This window comes from Mauremys mutica, chromosome 7, assembly GCF_020497125.1.
Source record: "Mauremys mutica isolate MM-2020 ecotype Southern chromosome 7, ASM2049712v1, whole genome shotgun sequence".
Classification (NCBI taxonomy): Eukaryota; Metazoa; Chordata; order Testudines; family Geoemydidae; genus Mauremys; species Mauremys mutica.
Window position 1 is genome coordinate 65,257,820 of NC_059078.1, and position 24,591 is coordinate 65,282,410.

Sequence of the window (24,591 nt, forward strand, 5' to 3'; positions counted from 1 at the left end):
TCCGATATTTGTAACATGCAGGATTGATTTCCTGGGAACTGGGCAGGGTATTAAGACTGTCAATCCTTCTGTTTCTTGGAGGTTAGGCATCTCTGCCAATAGACACAAATCCAGTAGCTCATAATGATTTTCTGACTATAAAGAGAAAACAAAATATTTCAGGTTCTTTTATTCAGAGTTTCAAAACAAGGGTTGGCCCTTAAAGCAATACTGGCAACTTGATTAGACTTCCCCCCCAATTTATTTCAAAGTCAAGCGAGGTACAGCATTTTAAAACGTTTTTATACAGATTTTTTGCCACTGCTTTTAACAAATCTTGGTGTTTGTTTTTGCAGCAGAAAGGGTGGGCCTGAATAATGCTAAACGTGCTCAAGCTTGCTGTGCCTCCCCTTTTATGACCTCACACACCTGCATGCTGCCTCTTCTATTTCATCTTACCTGCAGCTCTTTCTGGCAGATGCCCTGTTGCAAAGCCTGGGGTAAAACCATACATGAGTTCACCCTTAAAACAGGACATGTGTGATGTCAACAGGTTTGTGCTTTATACAGGAAATGCAAATGATGAACAAACCCATGAAATGGACTTTCAAACACACAAAGTAAATAAACTGAATAAAATAGAAAAATATTTCTCTAATCTTTCAGTTACAAGGAATACCTGAGATTATTGGAACAGTAGGGTCAGATTTACAGATCTCTCCCAAAAAAACAAAACCAAACCTGATTATGTCCCTTTTAACTTGGCTGAAATAGTTGAGGTCTTGAGGGACTCTGTGGCTTAATACTTGAGGCAAAAGTGTAAATTCAGGCTTAGATTTTTGGCGTATGTAGTGACGGTGAAATGCAAAGGAGAAAGTGCCCTTTCTTGGTCTCGTGACATAAGGAGGCTGAAAGCTACATGCAAATTTTTTGTGTTCAAAATATCATGTCTTGATTCTTCTTGCTGGAGGATTCCTCTGAGGACTGGAAAATTAGTGAAAATGAGTTGGAAATCCCAACTGCCAGTGCTAATATGGTAAATAAAACCTTTTTACAAGTTTCTAACCCCACAAGCCCCAAAACTTGGCTAATTTATGAATGTGTAGATTGTTCAGTTTAGCAATTCTTGATCTGTTTTCCCAGTGGAATTTACTATGGTGTTGAACAAAAATCAATATTTAAAACAGCATTCCTAAAGCCTGCATAATGTTAGGTACTTACACACTACAGTGCTACACTGTTTCATTACTAGTTACACAATTTCTTATTAGTACAACAAAATCAAGTTGCTTGGAAGTGTCTGAGTTTAATGGAAGTTCTTTTGTAGACTTCAAGTACCACATGACTAATAATTCATTATTTTTATTATTTCCTTCCTGTATTGTTTTTTCTATTTGAGAAGATTAAGATATTTTTGTCAAGAAGGATTTTGCCATAATTTGTTTCTTTATTCAAAACAATTTAGGATTCTTTAAAAAAAAAAAATTCACCTGTAGTAATTATAAAGCCAATGTGGCTTTGTAGGGTTGGCAGTTTGTAATTAGTAGATACCCCAGCAATGATCTAATGTGAACTGTGAATTACCTCGCCTGCCTAAAGGCCTTTTTGTGTCAAGGATTAATTGGTAGACCACTAATAACCCATATATATGTATTTTTTTCTGGTGTTCCTTTGAGACATGGAGCAATTTTGAAAGATTGTCTGATTTTTTTATGATTTGACTGAAACAGTGTTTTGTTGTGGGCAAAGTTGACATTGAATTAACCTACAAAATAGTTCTCCTTTATTGTAAATGTCTTTCTGAACACTAAAAGGCACAGTACTATATTACACCTGTTCTCAGTCATCCATTTTGTAGTTTCTGGTAATGTTCATAGCTTGAGCCACAAGTGTGCTATAATGAATGGAATGTACATAGTTCTACGTGATATACGTTTTCAGAACAGAGTTGTGGTAGTTGTGTAAGAATTTAAAATAACTTTTTAAAAGTGGAGCCTATTGAATTCATGTATTAACCCCATGATTTAAGTAGTTACTTTACTTTAAACTTAATGTAATGTCCTCTTTCATTCAACTGTAAGTGACTTATTATACAGAGGAATTACAGACTACACTAATGTATAATGCTTAGCATAACAAGGTGTATAAAAACTAGTACTTAAAGGTTTTTGGGAAAAACATTTCTTTGCACTAAACACAGATCTTTTAGTTAAGTATTCTCTCACACACACACACACACACACACACTAGTGTTACTTGAAGATTTGAAAGTTCCTGTGGCAGTGAAGTTTGAAGCACAGTAATGTAAATATTGTTTTGACTCTAAAATTAAACCCAGATTTAATTAATATATTATTTTTTATCTTGTATTAAAACAAATATTTAAAAGCATTAAAAATAAAATCTTTGGAAGATGGCTGAAGACTGCTTTTTTATTTTAAATTTAAGTGACTGGTCAAGTATCTAGTGAGGTATTGGTGATGGGGCACCAAAGCTGTACGTTACATTTGTAAACATGGAAAATAGTGACTAGAACAGGGGCCTGGGTGTCAGGACTCAACACCTAGCCCCACTACGGTCAGACTTCCTTTATGACCTTTGGTGAGTCACTTAACCTCTCTGTCTACTTCCTCGTATTAACACCCCCCACCCCCACATACACACACTTTGTTCCCATCCTGACACACCCGTTTACTAGCACCTTACCCATCCTCCTCTGCTTACTCCCATCTCTGGCTCCTGCAACCTCCTCTTCCTCTGTCTTCCCCCATCCCCACCCCCAATGTCTAACTCCTTTGCATTCCAGTGTAGCTGCTTCCACCTAATACTTGCTGCCTGGATACAAGTGAGGATGGGTGGACACTGAGAGCACAGGAGAGCCAGTCTCTCTGCCCTCACTTCCTGTTCCTGCTACCACAGTGCCCCCTACCTAGGAGCAGCGAGGAGCAATTGCCAGGTAATTCCTGCTTGGTTCCTGAAGTCATAGGGTGGACCATGCTTGGTGCAATCAGAATCTTTGGAGAATTTACCTGCACAAGTTTCTACTGAGCATGAGCAAACTCAGATTTTACAGAGTTATGACTTGTCAAATTTGGGTGAATTTTCACAGGATCAGGAAAAAGGCGCATCCATGGCAGGTGACCCCCCCCTCCCCAGACACCAAATTTCAAGCCCGTGTTCCAAAGCATGGTAGCATGGCACTAGAGCTTCTCAATGAGATGATTGCTCTTAGCTCCCCCTGTAACTGGGCTCCATGTGTAGCGCACTGCATAAGGTTTGGTCGAAAACAAGGGTGAGCAGGTACTGCTTGATCCAGCAACTCAGCTGCAGAGCTGACTGGCCATGCCTCTGCCTAGCAGCGAGGGGAATGTCACTGCTTTTGGGGAGCCCCTCAAGTAAGCGCTGCTCAGAGCCTGCCTCACCCCGTCCTGTGCCCCAACCCCCCTGCGCCCTCCCACACCCAAACTCTGCTGCTGGGGTGGGCGGGGGGGGGAGGAGACAGGGAGCCAGCCCTGGCACACACACCCCAGCACCTGCGGGGCCCCTGGGCAGCACCCAACACAGGTTTTTCTTCACTGGTATTTTTAGTAAAAGTCATGGACAGATCACTGGCCATGAATTTTTTACTGCCCGTGACTTTAACTAAAAATACCCGTGACTAAAATGCAGCAATCATCAGGCCCTTAGCAGGGGGAACACATCTGCTCCAGTACTGCCCACTCTCATGAACTTACCACAAGTAAGGTGGGTTTTGGCCACTGCTGAAAGGCTCTGGGATTCCAGACTTTCCCTCTCCCTGTCCTGCTTCCCTGCCTCCTGGGCAAGAGAAGCCAATCAGAACTGCTGTAGGAAGCAGCGGTTGGGGAGGGAAGATCCAAAACTGGATGAGAAGAGGGAGCAAAAAGAGCTCAGGGTGGCTCTGCTCCCCTCTCCCTGCTTTATAAGGCTGGATTGGAAACAGCAACTTCTCTGGGATATTCAGTGGACAGTTTGTATTAATCTTGACTTGTGTAAAATCACCAATCAATCAGCTACCTCTAATTAGAGTGCCTATTTTATAAATACAGAGGTAATTAAAAATCATACTATTGAATGGCATGATTTTTACCAGCTTTTGCAGTCTCTTGTACATACATATTATATATAAAATCCTTATGAAATCTTTTGAAATGCAGTTACTGTGCATACGGAATAGACTTCTTTCAAAGAAGAATGCATTGGCCATTCATCTTGAATAAAAAAAGCAGTAAAATATTACTTTGCGTTGCTAGATTTTTTTTCATTCATTTGAATGTGGGCTGGTCTCTCGATCTCAGTTGCTAACTATAAAACAAATCTTTGGAGCTAAAACACAGATACAATGTTGGCTGCTGGAGCAGCTTGCTGCTATTTTTAGTGCACTAACTGGATCAGAGCTACTGCAAGTATGTCTATTCAAGCTGGAAATTACATCTTCCCACTCCAGTGTAGGCATATTCTGCTTCTTAGGGCATGTCTTCACTGCAGAGTTAGCTTGTCTACAAAGGGAAATGACTGGCATAGTTACAGTGGATTAACTTTCCCCTACAGCTATACCAGTATAACTCCCATATGTAGACAGTATTGTGGAATAAAGTTGAAGCAGAGTAATTTTTCCACAGTAAAGTTACTTTTATTCCAGAATAGAGTATCCATGGAGGAGTTGTTAGTGATTTTTCCCTTTTGTAGACATGCCCTTGCTTCTAACTCCCTTCCCAGCCACACAAAGTCTCAACCAAATTTAGCAGTGTTTTAAACAAGCCGCTCTCAACCTTTCCCGACTACTGTACCCTTTCAGAAGCCTGATTTGTCTTGTGCACCCCAAGTTTCTCCTCTCTTAAAAACTACTTGCTTACAAAATCAGACATAAAAATATAAAAGTGTCACAGCACACTATTACTGAAAAATTGCTTAGTTTCTTATTTTTACCATATACACCTCTACCCTGATATAACGCTGTCAGCGGGAGCCAAAAAATCTTACTGCATTATAGGTGAAAACTTGCTTTGATCCACTGGAGTGCGCAGCTCCCCCCCCCCCCCCCGCCAAAGCACTGCTTTACCGCGTTATATCCGAATTTGTGTTATATAGGGTCACGTTATTATCAGGGTAGAGGTGTAGTTGTAAAATAAATCAACTGGAATATAAATATTGTAATTACAGTTCAGTGCATAGTATATAGAATAGTATAACCAAGTCATTGTCTGTATGAAATTTTAGTTTGTGCTGACTTTGGTGGTGCTTTTTATGTAGCCTGCTGTTTAAACTAGGCAAATATCTAGATGAGTTTATATACCCTCTGGAAAACCTCTGCGTACCACCAGGAGCGCACATAACCCTGGTTGAGAGCCACTGTTTAAACCTGGGCTAACTGGCCCAGTTGGGGGCATGAGATAATGCTCATGTGCCACTTTGCAGTGAGGATGCAGGCTAGGTCACTTGAGTGTTGATAGTCATCCACTGCTGTCCTACAATTCCTCCTGTGTGCCCAAGTCAGACAGATGACATAGGGCCTGTTATGCAGAAGGTAAGACTAGATGGTCATAATCGTCCCTTCTGGCCTTTAAAATCTATGAGCATCTTAAGATCTGGAGGAGGTGTAGAATATGCATTACTCTTCGGTATTTTGCCTTTTACCCTGGATGAATCCTGGTCAAAATGTTGGATGTATGAAATGGTAGCTACGTGCAAAAATATAAGCCTGATGTTTTGCCATGATCCATTCAGACGCTTTAAAATATTGATAAATGTAAGAACTAAGGTTTGAAAGACAGTTATTTTACTCTGCTATTAGAAGCTGATAATGGATTCCAGCTAGACAACAGGTGTGCGTTTTCTATGAATGATGACTAGAATTTCCAGAATCCTGCCAACAGAAATATTCTTGATAAATTAAAATTACTAGAGCATTAAGCTTGTTTGTGTGTCATAGCAGCACAACACTGCACTGCAAGTTTGTAACACAGATTTGAAATCTATCCTACTGGAAAATGAAATAAGGATGCACTTACCCGTAGATATTCCAGAAGTGTCACTGGATTTAACCAAACAAAACTCTAAAACTCAGCAGGAGTTTTAGGGTTACAGTCTGTGCAATTGTCAAAAAGGATGTAGCCCACTCCAACTATACAAAAGTTGTTCACTTGTGCCTACAACAAAGTGAAAAGCTGAGTAAAGCTGCAGTTGAAAGAAAACTAGCAAGCAATGTTATTTGCTATAATCCTGTAATGACTAGAATAGCAGTCACCGAGAACAGCCATCACAAACTTAAGCCAGAGTTTATACTTGCTAGTTTCAGTATCTTTGTACTTGTACTTCTTTCATTTCTTTCCCAACCATTACAACAACACACTTCTTACACGAGAGGGAAAAGAATATCATTTTGAGTGGGTGAGTCGAAATTCTCCTTCCAAACCACATTCCACCCTAATCCCCGTTACTTGAGGCGTTTGTTCTGGCCTTTTCTAGGAAGGCAGCCAATTCAACCTTTTTGCTACTTCTGAGATGAACTGTCAGAACAAGCCACAACATGTAACTGCATTTGTTAAAGAAACAGTAATTTATCAATTCCTTCAATCAAGAAGTAACCATTTTCAATTACTAGGATCTACATTTCTATATTGACCACCATCATAACAGTCTAGGGCTTGTCTACACCAGTGGTTTTAAAACTTTTTTTTTTCTGGTGATCCAGTTAAATACAACTGTTGATGATTGTGACCCAGCGGAGCTGGGGATGAGGTGTTTGGGCATGGGAGCGGCTCAGGGCTGGGGCAGAGGGTTGGGGTATGGGGGTGAGGGCTGTGGGGTGGGGCCAGGAATGAGGGGTTCAGGGTATGGGAGGGGGCTCTGGGCTGGGGTAGGGGGTTGGGGTGCAGGAAGGGTCAGGGCTCTGGGCTTGGGGGGCAGGCTCTGGGGTAGGGGCCAGGGATGAGAGGTTTGGGGTGCAGGAGGGGGCTCTGGGTTTGGAGGGGGACTCAGGGCTGGGGCAGGGGGCTGGGGTGCGGGAGGGGGTCAGGGCTCTGAGGTGGGGCTGGGGATGGGGTTTGGGGTGCAGGAAGGGGTTCCAGGTTTGGGAGGGCTGGGGCAGGGGATTGGGGCGTGGGGTTGGGGCACAGACTTACCTCTGGTGCCTCCTGGTTAGCGGTGCAGGCGGGCTTCCTGCCTGGCCTGGCACCGCGGACCATGCTGCGCCCCACAAGCAGCCAGCAGCAGGTCCGGCTCCTAGGCAGCGGTGCACGACTCTCGCCCACAGGCACCGCCCCCCACTCCCCTTGTTCCCAGTGCTCGGGGCAGAGGGCCCCCCTGCCTAGAAGCTGGACCCACTACTGGCCGCTTCCGGGGCGCAGCGCGGTGTCGGAGTAGGTAGGCACTAGCCTGACTTAGCTGGGCAGCACTGCCAATGGGACTTTTAACATCCCAGTCGGCTAGGGTGACCAGACGTCCCGATTTTATCGGGACTGTCCCGATATTTGCTTGTTTGTCCCGCGTCCCGACCAATGTTCGGTCGGGACACTGGACAAACAAACAATTTTGCCCTCCGCTCCCGTGCACAGGCGGAGCCCGGAGGGGCTCTTGCCCCCCGGCCTGACTCCGCCCCTTCCTTCCCCCATTGGATCCCTCACCAAATCCCTGCCCCCAGCCCCGCCCCCTCACTGCCCCATTGGATCCCAAGCCGAACCTGGGGAGGAGACGCCCCTGTGCAGCAGCCTGGGCACACGGGCCATGGCTGGCTGGGGCCGGGAGCGCTGCAGTGCAGCGCGGAGGCTGCTCCAGCCCTGCAGTCCACGGGGCAGCATGGTGGGTCCAGGGGCAGCGCGGAGCAGGCAGGGCCCGGGTGAGCGGCGTAGCCCGGGGGTGTGGGCTGCCCGCCGGAGACATGTGGTGGAGAGGGGCTGCGGGGGCGAGATCTGTCCCAGGCGGGGCGGCTGGCGCGAGGAGCCGGCCAGGATCCCCCGAACCGATAAACTTCCCCGACGCTGCTGGGGAGTCCTGCGCCTCTCCCGCTCGGCTGCGCTCCAGCATCTTGCCCTGCCGGGAAGGAGCTGCTGGAGTGCAGCTGAGCGGGAGAGGCGCGGGGCTCCCCGCCTGCGGTGGGACGAATCTCATGTGCCCGGGGTGGGAGGCTCCGCGGGGAATGCAGTGCGCGCGGCTGGGGCGCTGTGTGCGATCCGGCGGCGCGGCTGGGTCCTGCTAATGCCCCCGGCCCCTGCAAAACTGCTTTTTTTTTTTTTTTTTGCTCTGCCGCCATTTTTTTTGCTCCCCCCCCACCCCCCCCCCCGTGTCCCGATATTTCATCCCTGTGATCTGGTCACCCTACAGTCGGCGGTGCTGACCAGAGCGATCCAATGCCTGACATGCCACAACCCAGTACTGGGTTGCGACCCAAAGTTTGAAAAACACTGGTCTACACTACACAGACTTTGCTGGTATAGCTATGCTGGCAGAGCCCCCCAGTGGAGAGACAGAATAAGTCAACAGGAGTTCTGCTGGAATAGTTATGCTGCCTCCTCGAATGACATTAACTAAGCCATCAGAAGCGCTCCTTTTGTCAGCATAGTTGCATCTACACCAGGTGTTTTGCCAGCATACCTATGTTGGCTAGCGGGTGTGGGGATTTTTTTACACTTCTAGTCAACATAGCTATGACAGCAAAATGTTGTAGTGCACATACTACTGACTGAGGCTTAGTTTACATTAGAAGGTTTAAAAAACCCTTATTCCAGACCGCATGACATCTGTTACACTGACACAGCACACTTCAAACCTGGAGTTAAAGTGGATCAAGCCACACACCATTGTGGAAATGTGCAGCAGCATATTAGCTGTAAGTGCCGATTGGTACAGCATAATTCTTAGCATCGGAACCTGGTGCAGATACCTAAAATTTTGTTTGGGAGAAAGGGGACAGCTAGGTCCCAGTCCCATGCAGTAATAAGCACAGCCTGACTCCTGAGGTATGGAGATGGACTTTGCAGGAAGTCTCCTGCTTGTATGTAAAAAGACCCAGAGCGGACTTGGCAATTAAAGTGGGAGGGTTTCCCCTTCCAGAAGCCATGGCCCTGGTTGGCCGAACTGAAGGGTTTTTGAATTGCTAGCTCCAAGACTCTGAAGGACGGCAGAAGGGAGCTGGTGGTGGTTGGCGGTGGTAACCAGGAGGGAAAGGCTCTTGAGGAGGCTGGCCACTGGTTTTGGTAGAGTCCGATGGCAGCTCTAACTGTGGGTGAGCAGCCTCTTTTCTGTTGTTGTGAAGCTGGTCCCAGGACCCTTCCAGAGGCATAAGACAGCTGTAAACAATAATAACTAGTTTGTTCATCCTGGACATGATCTCCTCATGTCTGATTTCTCTAACACCACTTCCAATCATCAAACCCAGAACTCCCCTTGGTCAGCGTCCACGCTAACATCCGCGGTCCCTAACCTTACCCCAGGACAGAGCAAAGTAACAGCACCAGCCAGCTCATTGACCTCCACCTCCACTCTTCAGCTATGGCCTGTGGGATGTTCTGGGGCCATTCTTGTCATTCCTGAGTTGTGGGATTTTGAGTAATGAAGGGGGGAAGTGTTTAACTATTACTGGGTTATTGGGTACTTACTCATTTAATTTGTTCCCTGATTCCCCTGCTTTTTTTCCTTTTGTCCCTGTTTCCTGCCATTTTCTCTCTCTCTCTCTCTTTCAGCCCTGCCTTTCTGGAAATAAAACATTATTTATTCTTATCTGTTGGTCCTTGATTTCCTGTACTTATAAATTGCATTGTCCTAGTGGTCACTTTCTTGGAGTGCCCAGGACTGTGAGTGACTGTGTTACTTCCTGCCTCAGCACAACCAACACTTGCTGGTGCTAAACTGGGAGTCAACCCCCTGCAACTCCCAGTCTCTTAGCCACCCAATCTCCTCAGCATTCTGCCTGCCTTTACTTTGCCTTGCAGGTTAACATTTGGTGTCCTGCAGTTCCTGAGCAACTCTGAACAGTCATCCTGTAGTGTCCAGCCTCTGTCACTACACACTCACAGTAACTACCAGGTTTGCTAATCCCAAGGGAACAGTATACACACAGCTTGACTGGTACAACTCAGAATCAGGTCCTTTATACCACCCCACAATGGAGTTATAGGAAAACAATCATAGGTTTACTGAAAAAGATTAAGATTTAAGAGCTACTAAGTAAGGATAACAATGGAAACAAATTATTACATATAAATACAAGTATAACATGCTTCTTAGAGTCTAACAGGCTAAAATCCTTGGCTAAAGCAGTTTCTCACATAAAGCTTTCTTGCAGCATTTCCAGCCATGACAAGCCCTGATGTAGGTCCGGGGAACCTTATCTTAGTTCTGCAAGATGCTAAGCACCCTCAACATCTCCTGATTTTAATGGGAGTGTTTATCACAAGAACATACAACATCTTGCAGAACTATGTATCTGGCACAGGGGTCCCCAGCGTGGTGCCCGTGGGTGCCGGCGCCCGCAGGGGCATCTAAATGCACCCATATCCTGGCCAGCGGTCGAGCATCCGCCAAAATGCTGCTGAAATTTGGTGACATTTCGGCGGATGCTCGACCGCCGCCACGGTCCTTCATCTGGCGCCTGCCAGATGAAAAGGCGCCAGATCTGAGGACCACTGATCTGGCAGGATCAAGCTCCAAGACAAGGGACTAGAAATCCATTTGGCAGAGGCAATTGTACTGTATGCTACTATGATGCAGATCACCTCAGTAAGTAAAACATGTGGAGGCTTATTCAGCTATGGTGGAATTTCATTGGAGTTGTATTACAGATTCATTTAGCCCATGGAGTTTGTCTGAGGCACGTGACCCTCTTACAACTTCCTGGCAAAACTTTAGACAAGTGAAAAGTCTGTAACTTCTGAGACCAACTTAATGGCTCCTACGTGGCGTGCTATGATACACCATCCTTTGTTCCGATACAATACTTGGTAGCCTGATTTAAGGGTGATGTATTTAAGGCACCCCCAGAAGCTTACAATCAACAGCACTCATCTGGCAACACACAATTCACTGGGGCCTCTCTCATGTGTAACTCTGCATATGTAAGTGTTTTCAAGATCAGGACATAAATCTTCAAAGGTCACATGTCTCCCTTCAATTTTTGTTATACACCCCCTATTTTTCACACAATGCCAGGGACTTAAACCTATTGATTTAAAAGGAAATGTTTTGAACTGGAATCATAACCGCCACCTTCTCTGATCTGTCTACAGGTTTCATTAGAGTCTCTAGTCTAGGAGTTGTGTATAGACTTTCCCTGATGTAAAAGACATCCACAGCAACACAGCTGAATCAAATAAAAATGCAAGAGATGACCTGAAAAGCCTCATTCTTCTCCTCAGACTACCATGGGATTTGGGGAGAGCCCTTCCTAACTCCCTTAGAGTCCAGTGCCTCAACCTTGCAAACACTGATGCACACATGTAACTCTACTCCTGGGAAGAGTCTCATTAAAACCAATAGAACTCACATGAGTAAAATTACATGCCTCTGTGTTTGTTGGCTGGGGCCAATGTGCCCTAGTAGTCTTTCAGGTGGAAACCACTAGCTAGTAGGCGAATAAGTGTAGTAACTGGGTGGGCAGCTGAGATGAATATAGTTAAGTGAAAGCCATTCATTCAAATATTATTCCATGTAGGGGAACCACCTCAAAATTAACCCTTTACAGGCCCTTAGCATAGTACAAAGTAGGGGCAAGGCTTGCTGAAGTTTTTTTAACCCCTTTAAAGCAGCATGTAGTAGGGAAAAGGAAGTGTTAACCCTCCCATCATAATCAGTGATCCTACCAAACAGAAAATGCTGCCCTCCCTCATATGCTAGGAAGTTTATGAAGGCCTTGCCTCAGTAGGCTAGAAGACTATTTCTCCTTCAGTGGTCTCAGTCCCAAAAGTGTACTCATGCCACATTTTTCCTCATTGGTTAACTGGGGGGACATATTCTAGTACCTTGCTCTTAAATGTTAGTTGCACCTCAATTAGAGGCAACTCTACCTGATATAAATCTAACTGCTATCCCATGTGCACTTGGATCCATTGGCATTGAAAATAAATACCTTATAAATAGTATCCAAAAATATAATAGAAAAAATAGTAACAAATGATGAGATGTGGTCTAAACACAAGACTGGAAGTCTGGAAATCCCAAGTTCCAGCCCTGCCTTTTATAACAATCCTCTCTGTAACCTTGGGGAAGCTACTTAAGCTCTCTTTTTCAGTTTTCCCTGTCTGTAAAATGGGAATACTATTATCTCAAGAGGGTGATGTGAGGATTAATTAGTGAATGTTTGTAAAGCCCTGAGTACGATTAGTGCTGCATAGAATTCAAATAGAAATGAGAGACAGAAAAACACCAACAATACAGCAGGAGTTAATACTTTTATTCATGTTTACTGACTGCCATTTCAGGTGCAAACTGCTATATGCATTTTTTACATCACTCAGATTTCATTACTCCATTTCAGTGAATTAGGGAAACTGGGCTCTTTATCTGAACCAACTTTCCTATGAGCCTTAGATTTGCAAGGGCAGTTATATTTTTATTAACAGTCAGTAATTTGAATGTTCTTAGATTGTACTTTTATCAGAACCTCTTACTCCCTTTTAAAGCAGAAAATGCAAAATACTCCTCCCCATAAAAGGCTCTACAATAGCTCCTCCTACAAGGGACAAAGTCCCACCAATTTAGCCACCCTAAAGCCTTAGTAAAACAGACTGGTGCAGGAGTTAAAACATAGCAGTGTTTACCTATGTTAGACCAGGACTTATTCCCTGAGGCACAGGGAAAAACCTCAAGGGAGATGGAAACCCCACCAAAAAGAAAAAAGAAAAAGAAGAGAAAGGATTCATCAAGCAAAGAAAAACACAAAAGTAAAAGTAAGTATAAGCTCACTCGTGTCCTAGGTTGGCTACCGTCCCCTTCCCTTAGGTTCCTAAGCTCTCTCTCATAATGGAATTTTTTCCCCCACCCCTTTTATTTTCTTGTTGTTTGTTAAAGGCTAAGCAGCTTTGGGATTGACTTTATATGTGTGAAAAATTGGGATCCTGAAGCCACCACCAGAAGTGATGCTGCCCTTTATAAAGCCTAGTATAAGCAGAAGGAGTCCAGCTTCCTTCGGCCCCAAATGATCCTATAGTGCTATGGGCACCTATGCTTCCTCCAGCTCAGGTTGCCTATACAATTTCAAAGTGCTGCAGGGCTCCCTTAGCATTGGTGACTCCTGCAGCCATTCTGGCTCCCCAGCTGGAATCCCTGAACCATCTTTCTCCTGGTCCCACAATTACCACCCACTGGTGCTATTGTGAGCACAACCTTTCCCTACATATGCATTGGTGCAAGTTTATTTAAACTGGTGCAATGCCCTGTGTGATAGGCATTCTGCTTTAGTTTTAGGAATGACTTTTTTTTGGTTTAATTCAATCCTGTTCCTAATTGATTTAAACAAAAATGAAAGAAGCCTGGATTAAACTGAAATAGGAATGGATACTTTTTGCACCAGTTTCATGAAATTGGTTTAAAATCACAGTTAGTTAAACTGGGACAATTCAGCGTGTCCTTAGCTGAGTTCTGGCAGTTTGAGTACCCTAGCTGCAGTGTTATGCTTGGCTTTCTTTTCAGTTTGTCCTCAACTCTGCATTTCCTGGGTTTCTAACACTCAGTAAGTGGTATCTGCAAAGTTCTTACATTTTTTAGCCTTAAATATTGATGTGTGTGTTCAGCCCTATCTCCAGCTTAGCCAAGCTGTTTGGTGGAAATACATATGAATTCTACCCACTTGCTTTCTTTTTCTTTAATGGGCAAGTACCTCACTTTTTAATATTTTTCAAGATCATCATGGTAAGGGGTCAATAGAGTTTTTCCAAGTTGCATGACAACTTTACAATCACTCTCAACCAACCCCATGCATTGACATCAGACACGTGCATTCTGACAGAGCCTGGTGCCTGGATCCCTACAAAGTGGTGTTAGTTAAGAAATATGGCTGGAGGAGCTGGCTGAATGGTGCAGACAGTGGAGGAAAGCCAATTTAGAGAGAAGGGAATGGGGAGGAGTGATTGTGACAACAGCTAACATCTCGAGGAGACAATGTTATGAAGGCATAGGAAGTTACCTACCAAAGTAACCTTTGTTTTCCAAATACATCATCTCTGCAGATCCACAGTGACCCTCCTGCCACAGTACTTTGAAGGCTTAAGGGATGTATCTGTAGCTAGAGAGGAACTGAGGGATGGATGCATGGTTTTTATACCCTTAATAGAATGCTGACACAAAGGGGAAGCGGGTGCAGTCTTGCTTCAGCTTTGGTCTTTATGTTGTTCCTGAAAGAGCAGTGATTCACTACCATTTCCTATGGGTGGGGCAGTTATTTCTTGCAGTCTCTAATTTCTAAAAATAAAACCAAATCATAACTAAAACTTTAAAAAAAAAAAAAGCCTGATTTCAGGTAGGTGGATTAGAGGTTTGTTCATAATGGCTGATTGTTTCTTTAAGTACTGGACTTGTGGCTTTAAATAATGGACTATTATACAATTTATGCCACAATCCATTTTATATTTAACAAGACATCAATTCATTTCTAATGAATATTTCAAAACATTGATTTCCTCCTCTCATCCCTCTATCTCTCTCCCCAATTGTTGTTCACTCTTTTGGTCTGTGTATTTGGTATTCACTCACTAATACATTGTCTCCTGTAACATGCTCATCTTCTTTATTTAAATGTATTAGCTTATTGGGTCCTCCAGCATGAATGTATTTATGCTGGACCTGAAAACTGTATTCAGCTGTTCAACTCTGCACATCGTTTATTGATACCAAACAGGAATATATTAGACCCGGCTCCTAAACGGCTTTCTTTTCCATAATCCAGAATATTATTTTAGTGCCATATATTCTGATAAATTATGAACCACTCCATCATATAATAGTGAATTGATTATATTCTCTTGTGGGACCTCATTTTGTGTCCCAAATAAATTAAAAAGGCAATACTATTAGAGGGGACTAGGAACCTTAGAACCAGCTGTGCCATACAGATTGTTCCTTGACCCAGCACAAATATTGTACTGGTGACTAAGCAATTTCTGCTGTGGGGTTAGTCATAGGGCATGACTGACTGCTGCAGAACAGTCATGTGACACTCAGTCTAGCTTCGCTTTCCGTTCTTAGAAAGGGAACTCTTCTGTGGTCAGATGAGCACTGTAAAAAGAGAAGTTTTCTGGCTATTGGTGCCAGTGACCTGACTGATGCTTTTTAGCAGCTTAGACCACAGTATTCAGGAGCACTAGTTGTAGGGGAGGAATCCTAGTCAATATGTATTCCAGAAACAATTAAAGGACAGTTGCTTTGTTGTTTTTGTGTTCACACATTATGTATAGGGTGCCCACATTTTCAAAGTGGAAAAGCCAGGATCACAGTAGCAGGGAAGTAGGGCAGCATGGGATGGTTTTGGTGGGGTGTCAGGGTTAGGGAGAGGTGCATAAAATGGCTTTGGAAACTGTGGTGAGGAGAATTTGTGCACCAGGGACAGGGGAAACGAAAGGGTGGCAATGACCAGGTGTAGGGTGAGTGTAGTGCAATCCTTGAGGCACATGGCAGTTTCATTTGCTTAGCTGTCTGGTGGTACCTTTATGTTGCTACCATATGCAGGAATTAGGAAAACAGCATAAAATGCAGTGGCTTTTTTATATATGTAGTAAATTGGAAACAAGGACAGACCCTGAAATCAAGTGCAACAATTTCCTGTTTTTCAGAGGCAAGTAGCCAATTTGATCATATATCCTTCCAATCCTTTCATGGATTGAGAACTGGTTAAAGGACAGGGAACAAAGGGTAGGAATTAATGGTAAATTCTCAGAATGGAGAGGGGTAACTAGTGGCGTTCCCCAAGGGTCAGTCCTCGGACCAATCCTATTCAATTTATTCATAAATGATCTGGAGAAAGGGGTAAACAGTGAGGTGGCCAAGTTTGCAGATGATACTAAACTTCTCAAGATAGTTAAGACCAAAGCAGATTGTGAAGAACTTCAAAAAGATCTCACAAAACTAAGTGAATGGGCAACAAAATGGCAAATGAAATTTAATGTGGATATATGTAAAGTAATGCACATTGGAAAAAATAACCCCAACTATACATACAACATGATGGGGGCTAATTTAGCTACAACGAGTCAGGAAAAAGATCTTGGCATCATCGTGGATAGTCCTCTGAAGATGTCCACGCAGTGTGCAGAGGCGGTCAAAAAAGCAAACAGGATGTTAGGAATCATTAAAAAGGGGATAGAGAATAAGACTGAGAATATATTATTGCCCTTATAAATCCATGGTACGCCCACATCTCGAATACTGTGTACAGATGTGGTCTCCTCACCTCAAAAAAGATATACTAGCACTAGAAAAGGTTCAGAAAAGGGCAACTAAAATGATTAGGGGTTTAGAGAGGGTCCCATACGAGGAAAGATTAAAGAGGCTAGGACTCTTCAGCTTGGAAAAGAGAAGACTAAGGGGGGACATGATAGAGGTATATAAAATCATGAGTGATGTTGAGAAAGTGGATAAGGAAAAGTTATTTACTTATTCCCATAATACAAGAACTAGGGGTCACCAAATGAAATTAATAGGCAGCAGGTTTAAAACAAATAAAAGGAAGTTCTTCTTCACGCAGCGCACAGTCAACTTGTGGAACTCCTTACCTGAGGAGGTTGTGAAGGCTAGGACTATAACAATGTTTAAAAGGGGACTGGATAAATTCATGGTGGCTAAGTCCATAAATGGCTATTAGCCAGGATGGGTAAGAATGGTGTCCCTAGCCTCTGTTCGTCAGAGGATGGAGATGGATGGCAGGAGAGAGATCACTTGATCATTGCCTGTTAGATTCACTCCCTCTGGGGCACCTGGCATTGGCCACTGTCGGTAGACAGATACTGGGCTAGATGGACCTTTGGTCTGACCCGGTACAGCCTTTCTTATGTTCTTATGTTAATAGCACCATAATGGCACTGTCTGAATTAGCTGGGGGTTCGTCAAGCTTGGTATTGAGTGAGGAAAAGACAGGCAGGACCAGGGTAACACTAAAAAGCCAAGTGGCTGCGTTTATTTAGGGGATAATTACAACTTGGGCTGGGGGAGTAGGCAACTTTGGCTGGGATGGTATCAAAAGTACAAACACACCCCAAAACACAGTAATAATACACTTTATACTGCTCACCACACCACACCAAATAGGCAGACACACCAATCACACAGATAGGAATCGGGTTCGTCAGGGCGATGCCCGGTGCAAACACAGAAAAGAGACCCACGGGCCACTGCCTCGGCCACCCTTGCTTTCACACAGAGGGTAAACCCAGAGTGTGGTGCGGCTGCAGCTGGGCAGATTCCACTCACTCAGACCGCGGGGACTGGACCCCCTTGGTCAGCTACCCTCTAAGTAGAGGCAGCTCCCAAGTTAAACACACACACACACTGGACACAGACAGAGCAGTGATTCAAACACATAAAGCAGTTGGCAATTAACAATTTAATAACAGCTAGAACTATTATACAAGCTAGCTAAGCAATTGTGCAATTCTGAGCTCACTAATACAATCCTGATATCCTGAGTAGATATTTGGTACCAAGTTAGGGAGGGGAACAAATAAAAGGCTAGATAAGCTAACTGTCAGATATCAAAAAGCAAATACCGCACTCCAGGCGCAGCTGACCAGCAGAACAGACACCAGAAGCATGACGAGCAGACAGGGATCGGGTCCAAACGACAACGAATCCAAACGATACGACACGAGTGCACTTTACCGGGAGGAGACCCTGGCCGAACGAGTGATCAGGTCCTTCAGCTAACACGCGGATGCTCCACACAAATTTTGGGGGGAAACCTAGTTTTATAGAAGGGTCTCACTCCCTCGTGTCAGCATCTGATTGGCTCCCTGGTCCCTCCTCCCTTCAGGTTTCGAGCTGTTGCCACCCCACGTCGGAAGGCTTTGCACACGGCACACTGGAGTTGACGAGTAAACAAACCTGACCCTTAGATGACTGGGTCCAAAAAAGAGCAGGAAAATGAGTCTCTGGGCAGAATTAACCTGACCTCCAGACGACCGACCCAAAAAAAACAGGTTGCTGGGCAGAATCAGGCCTCCACACACAGAACTAGCCTGACCTTTAGATGGCCCAGCAGGAGAGAAAAAAAACAAAAACACAGGAGAGCATACACAGCTAGTGTTGCTGGGCAGGATTGAGTCTCTGCCCTCTCTTATACAACAGGAACCTGGTCCAAAATGGAGGCTGCCTTGTCCTTTTAACAGGACAAGATGGCCATGGACCGACAAGTGGCCATACATAGCCATAACTATGAATCGGATTGCGACATGCCCCCGTGGCCGATTGGCGGTCCATCACGGGAGGGTCAGCTTACACCTAGGAGGGAACGAACCTAGGGAACATAAGGGAAAACCGAATTCAAGCGGAAAGCTCAGAGCCCGACTGGTCGTCAGCTGACGTGAAGGCAGTGTAGTGCACAGTCTGAATAGGAAGTGCTGACACAGCCCTGTTAATTAGAGCTTTGGTACATGCAAGGCTTAAGCAGAAAATAACAATAATTACTGCTGCTGCAATTAACCAATATTTTAAGGATTGTGCCCATTGTCCAAGTCCCCAGCCTGACAAGGTTGTTTGCCACCAGTCCCAGGATTGACGCTCCTCACGGATGCGGACCGCCAGGGACGACAGCTGCTGGGTGATGGCAGAAACATTGTTCCAGCCAGGACGCAGGCGAAGGCAACATTGTCCCTCAAAACGAGAATCAAGGTTCTCCAGGGCCTCGCAAAAGTCCTGATGCAGCAGAGTCTGTATCATCAGGCGGTTCTGCTCAGCATACTCAGCTAGGATAGTGAGGGAATTGTCAACCTGTTGAAATCCAAGGGCTGTGAGATTAGTAAGGGTTTCTAAATTTCTAGATAGGCTACGGATCTGACTAAGAGTGAAAGCATAACTATAAGGGTTAAACTGTACATAGCCCCAAAAGAGGGTTTCAGTGGCAGATTTGAGACGAGTCCACCAGGTGAGTTCACGCTTCTGTGGACCAAATATGGGGGGAGGCCTGTGGAAAACACCTCCTCCTTTAATGTAAACCTGACCAAGGGCGCAGATGCCCTTGGGGAGGCGGAGATGATTATACGCGATGCCATTGCCACAGAACCAATAGATCCCAGGAGGGGAATGCAGGCTAAGGGTATTGCTTTCATTTACAGCTGTGGGGTCGCGGGCAACTGCAATCCAATAACGATGTGCCCAATCAACAGCCCTAATACCAACCGTTTCCTGTCTAGTACCAAATGCACGGCTGGGAGTGCCAAATACCCGGCTGGGAGAGGATAACCACGAGATAGCATCGAAAATAATAACAGGGAGCTTAAGTTGTTGAAGAGTGGCTAAAGTGGACTCAAATGCCTGGCAATACCAATTAGGGGAAGTAGGTAGCTGCCAATTGTGTTCCTCACTACAATGATATTGCTTACCACACCATTGACAAGGGGCTGGGGGCATATAGAAATGGGAACAGTTAGGATATGACCCCCAGGAACGGAGAGATTCAGGGCCCAAGAACACGAAACAGGGACCAGCTGGTGGCCTGGGATGAAACACAGAGATAGGGGCACTAGGGGTTGTAAAGCGGTCTGATCGTATGGAGTTACAGGTGAACAGGTGCCGCCAAGGCCAGCTGGGATCCTTACATCGAGAAGCAGGCTCCTCATGAGTCACATTATAAATGGGAAGGAATTTAAAGAAATAAGGAGGTTTCTTGGGGTCTAACAGGGACCCTGAGCATACTACACAGTGGTGGTCTGGAGGAATGGAGGACACATCACTCCAATTAGCAGCCAGAAGCTTTTGCGATATAGAGCTTACCCTGCAAACAGTGTTTTTGCTAGGCTCCCCACTATTGGTCTTAGGAGCCCGGGGCTTGCCCCCGTGGGGTGCAGTGCCCGCAGCCACCGCAGGCGGTTGGGGCCCAGGCCACATCAGGCGATCCATAGCCTGAAACAACGCGGTTACCGGCCGCCCCTGGAACCCCCGCATCCACAGCAGCGTGCTAGTGTCCCCCAGAGGGCTGCTATCAAGGGCCACGTCTATCCCCTGCTCTTGGATGGGAATAGCAGCTGGATCAGTAACATAGCAATAAGCTTCAAATGACCGAAGCTGTTGCTGTGCCAGTGTTAAGCCTAGGGGGTTTTGTGCAGGCTCCCACCAAATAAGAGATGCCCCTGCGATGGTAAAAATGAGATCGCGTGGGGTAGTGATCCCGCTGGGAGGTAGCTGAAAAGCTACAGCACTATTTTGAATCTGAAGGAAAGCAGCTGCTGGCACGGAGATTGGCCAGACAGGAGCAGCTAACAGTACCCCTCGGCCCGTTCCCCTTGACCAGGCAGCACTCCGGGAAATAAGGGTTGCCTCCTCCTGATCAATAAGTTCCTGACTATATTCTAAAATAAGCCGTCCTAACCAGGTGAATACAGGTTCGTTTGGTCCCCGCCCTGTGTCCTTGATAAACTCCTTCATCTCAGCCTTGCTGCGTGTACGCCACTCAAAAACGACATTCTGTGCCCCTGTGGGGTCCACCTTAGTCCGAGTGATTTGTACTGGCATAGCTTCGGCAGGATTAAGAGCTACCTTTTCGGGGGTCAATGATGGCAGGGTCGGGTACAAACTAGGCGCTGTTGGATATGGTGGAGGGAAGGGTTCGGGGGTTTTAGGAGTTGGCAGAGAGGGAGGAGATGGGGTTGCAGGTAGGGATTGGGTTGTACCGGGATCCTCAGGGGTATCAGCCATCTCCCGAGCAGTGGACGCCAGAGCCCCCATAACAACGGTCAATTTGTCCAGAGCCAGACCTAAAATCTTGTGATAGGTACTGGCGACGATCTTAGATTTGTACTGGTCAGGGAGGAGCTTTCTGGACTTTTTCCCTTCCTCTAACTCCTGCACTAGCTGGACTACCAATTCATGTGCAGGGCCCCCACTTGGGAGTCTCGGGGGAGTAACAGTTGATGGACAAGTGCCCCCGGCTGCTTTTAAAATCCTTCGGGCACCTTTCCACAGCTGGACTGGATCAGTCCCAGCGCCGGCTTCCCCTGCCTTAATGCACGTTGGCCGGTCACTGGCCTCCGTGGGGGTTAACCGCAGACCCATGTGGCATGTCAGGAGACAGCCTGCAGCACCAACAGTCAAGCTAGCAGCATAGGTTCGGCTCAGGTGGCCCTCCCCAATAATACAATTCCAGCCAATGGCCTCTGCCTCCCCCCGATCAAGTAAAACATGGTGTTGAAAATGATTAAGTTCGTCCTCTGGGGTTTTGTCGGTGACCCTGGTTCGCCACGGACAAGCAAACTGTACAGACAACCGGGAAGGATTTTCCTCACTCAATCCTGTTCGTGACGCCATGTCTGAATTAGCTGGGGGTTCGTCAAGCTTGGTATTGAGTGAGGAAAAGACAGGCAGGACCAGGGTAACACTAAAAAGCCAAGTGGCTGCGTTTATTTAGGGGATAATTACAACTTGGGCTGGGGGAGTAGGCAACTTTGGCTGGGATGGTATCAAAAGTACAAACACACCCCAAAACACAGTAATAATACACTTTATACTGCTCACCACACCACACCAAATAGGCAGACACACCAATCACACAGATAGGAATCGGGTTCGTCAGGGCGATGCCCGGTGCAAACACAGAAAAGAGACCCACGGGCCACTGCCTCGGCCACCCTTGCTTTCACACAGAGGGTAAACCCAGAGTGTGGTGCGGCTGCAGCTGGGCAGATTCCACTCACTCAGACCGCGGGGACTGGACCCCCTTGGTCAGCTACCCTCTAAGTAGAGGCAGCTCCCAAGTTAAACACACACACACACTGGACACAGACAGAGCAGTGATTCAAACACATAAAGCAGTTGGCAATTAACAATTTAATAACAGCTAGAACTATTATACAAGCTAGCTAAGCAATTGTGCAATTCTGAGCTCACTAATACAATCCTGATATCCTGAGTAGATATTTGGTACCAAGTTAGGGAGGGGAACAAATAAAAGGCTAGATAAGCTAACTGTCAGATATCAAAAAGCAAATACCGCACTCCAGGCGCAGCTGACCAGCAGAACAGACACCAGAAGCATGACGAGCAGACAGGGATCGGGTCCAAACGACAACGAATCCAAACGATACGACACGAGTGCACTTTACCGGGAGGAGACCCTGGCCGAACGAGTGATCAGGTCCTTCAGCTAACACGCGGATGCTCCACACAAATTTTGGGGGGAAACCTAGTTTTATAGAAGGGTCTCACTCCCTCGTGTCAGCATCTGATTGGCTCCCTGGTCCCTCCTCCCTTCAGGTTTCGAGCTGTTGCCACCCCACGTCGGAAGGCTTTGCACACGGCACACTGGAGTTGACGAGTAAACAAACCTGACCCTTAGATGACTGGGTCCAAAAAAGAGCAGGAAAATGAGTCTCTGGGCAGAATTAACCTGACCTCCAGACGACCGACCCAAAAAAAACAGGTTGCTGGGCAGAATCAGGCCTCCACACACAGAACTAGCCTGACCTTTAGATGGCCCAGCAGGAGAGAAAAAAAACAAAAACACAGGAGAGCATACACAGCTAGTGTTGCTGGGCAGGATTGAGTCTCTGCCCTCTCTTATACAACAGGAACCTGGTCCAAAATGGAGGCTGCCTTGTCCTTTTAACAGGACAAGATGGCCATGGACCGACAAGTGGCCATACATAGCCATAACTATGAATCGGATTGCGACAGGCACAATTACCTTTATTCCCATCTCCCCGAAACTGCACAGCAGGGGGCTCGATGCTGACTTCATTTGATTCGTTATTTAAATAGTAATACATTTGTCACCATGAATGTCTTAAACTTGCATCATATGGTCCTATGGTCTGTAGCATGCCAGACACCGCAAAGGCCTCTTGTTTTGGTTAGTTAAAACTGACTTTAGATTCCCTACTCAGGGCTGGTCTACACTACAAAGTTAGGTTGATCTAGCGATGTCGCTCAGGGAAGTGAAAAAATTCACTCCAGAGAAACTTAGTTAAGTTGCCCTAAGCCCCAGTATAGACAGCACTAATTGACAGAAGAATTCTTCCATTGACCTAGCTACCGCCTCTTGGATGTGAATTTACTACAGTGACAAAAGAACCTCTTCCATCTCCATAATGTCTATACTACAGCAGCACAGCTGCACCATTTATAGTGTATAACAGTGTTTTGAATGGGGATTATTTCCCCAATATGGATATTTGCTGAGTGTGGGCAGGCATCTCTTGCATTTTTCATGTGCCCTCTGATGTTTTCTCCACCATGCATACAATCACCTCTGAACCAGTCATTCTGAGTACAACCCTCACATCACACCCACACTTTCTTTCCACCAAATTATGAAGTCTTCTGCTATGTCTTTACTGCAAACTGACTTATCAGAAACAAAGGAACTGGAGACCAAGGCTATGTATAAACTAGAGAGCTTACAGCGGCTCAGCTGTACTGATGCATCTGTGCCATGGTAAGATCTATGCTGATTGGAGAGAGCTGTCCAGTTGACATAATTAATCCACTCCCAACGAGCGGCAGTAGCTATATCGGTGGGAAAAGCACTGTGCACACACTAGCACTTATGTCACTCAGCGGGTGGCATATTCACACCCCTGAGCAACATAAGTGGTAGTGTAGACATCCTTAGAAAACAGTGTGGATTTAAAAAAAAAAACGCATCCCCAACAACACATCAAATATTGGGGACACAACAGGGCAGATGCATGCTTTCAAAAAAAGCCCATGTCTTATTTCTCCTCACCCTTACAGGAAGCCTTGCAGTTGTGATGCACATTAGCAAGCGTTGTTCAATTACCCCCATCCCACCCCCAAATTCTCATTTCTACCAAAAACGGTTTCCCCATCCCAAGAGCGTGAGAGAGGAGATGGGGATATGATCTCACAGTATTCAATGTCCATTCCCACCTACAGCCCCCCTCCTGCGAGTAACCCCTCAGTGGCCCCCTTCTCTGCCCCAGCCTCTCCCCTTCTCTGAGTATCTCCCACACAGCGTCCTCCCAGCAGCACCTGCCCGCTAACGGCTCGTCTCTCTCCTCCCCACTCAGAGTAACCCCCCCCCCCCCGCCTTCTCTCCTCTGCTCCTGCAGGCCCCTCCCTTCTCTCTCTCCCTCCCAGGGCTCAGAGGACCCCTCTGTCGCCTGGGGTTGCCCTCCGCAGCGCCTGCTCGGCGGCGGTCTCCCCCTCCCTTAGCCCTCCGCCGCCGGGCTCCCCGCTTTACCCCCGGGGTGAGGTCGGTGTGTGCCAGCTGAGGGCGAGGTGTTGCCCGAGGCGGAGACCGCGGCGGGGCAGGCGGTTGGTGGGGCGGCCCCGGCTCGTTGGGGTCCTGCGCGGCGGCGGCGGGCGGGTCGACTAGTCAGTCGGTGTCTCCTTCACTTCGTCCTCCAGTTCGAGCGGCCGCAGGCAGCGCGGCCTCCTCACGGCGAGACCCTCCCGGCTCCCCTCGGACAGCCCCGCCGGCCAGGTGACGGGGCGGCCCCGCCT

At 46.3% G+C, this 24,591-nt stretch overlaps 1 protein-coding gene and 1 long non-coding RNA gene across 4 annotated transcripts in view; one reads left to right on the forward strand and one right to left on the reverse strand.

Annotated features, from left to right (window-relative positions):
- LOC123375083 lies at positions 1–24,466 on the reverse strand. 2 transcript variants are annotated; one of them, XR_006581311.1, is made up of 3 exons: positions 24,329–24,466; positions 6,009–6,146; positions 1–135 (listed from the first exon to the last, which is right to left on the reverse strand). It is a non-coding gene; the product is annotated as an uncharacterized LOC123375083 (long non-coding RNA). The 2 variants fall into 2 exon arrangements; XR_006581312.1 differs by lacking the exon at positions 24,329–24,466 and adding an exon at positions 9,594–9,688.
- Positions 12,695–24,591, forward strand: part of VDAC2 (voltage dependent anion channel 2) — a 30,869-nt gene continuing 18,972 nt past the window's right edge. The window contains exon 1 of one of the 2 annotated variants that reach the window (XM_045025686.1): positions 12,695–12,878. In XM_045025686.1, the coding sequence (XP_044881621.1) occupies positions 12,752–12,878 (127 nt within the window). In that variant the 5' untranslated portion in view covers positions 12,695–12,751. Of the gene's footprint in view, positions 12,879–24,429; positions 24,572–24,591 lie in introns of those variants that run through there. The other variant, XM_045025687.1, reaches the window with a different exon arrangement.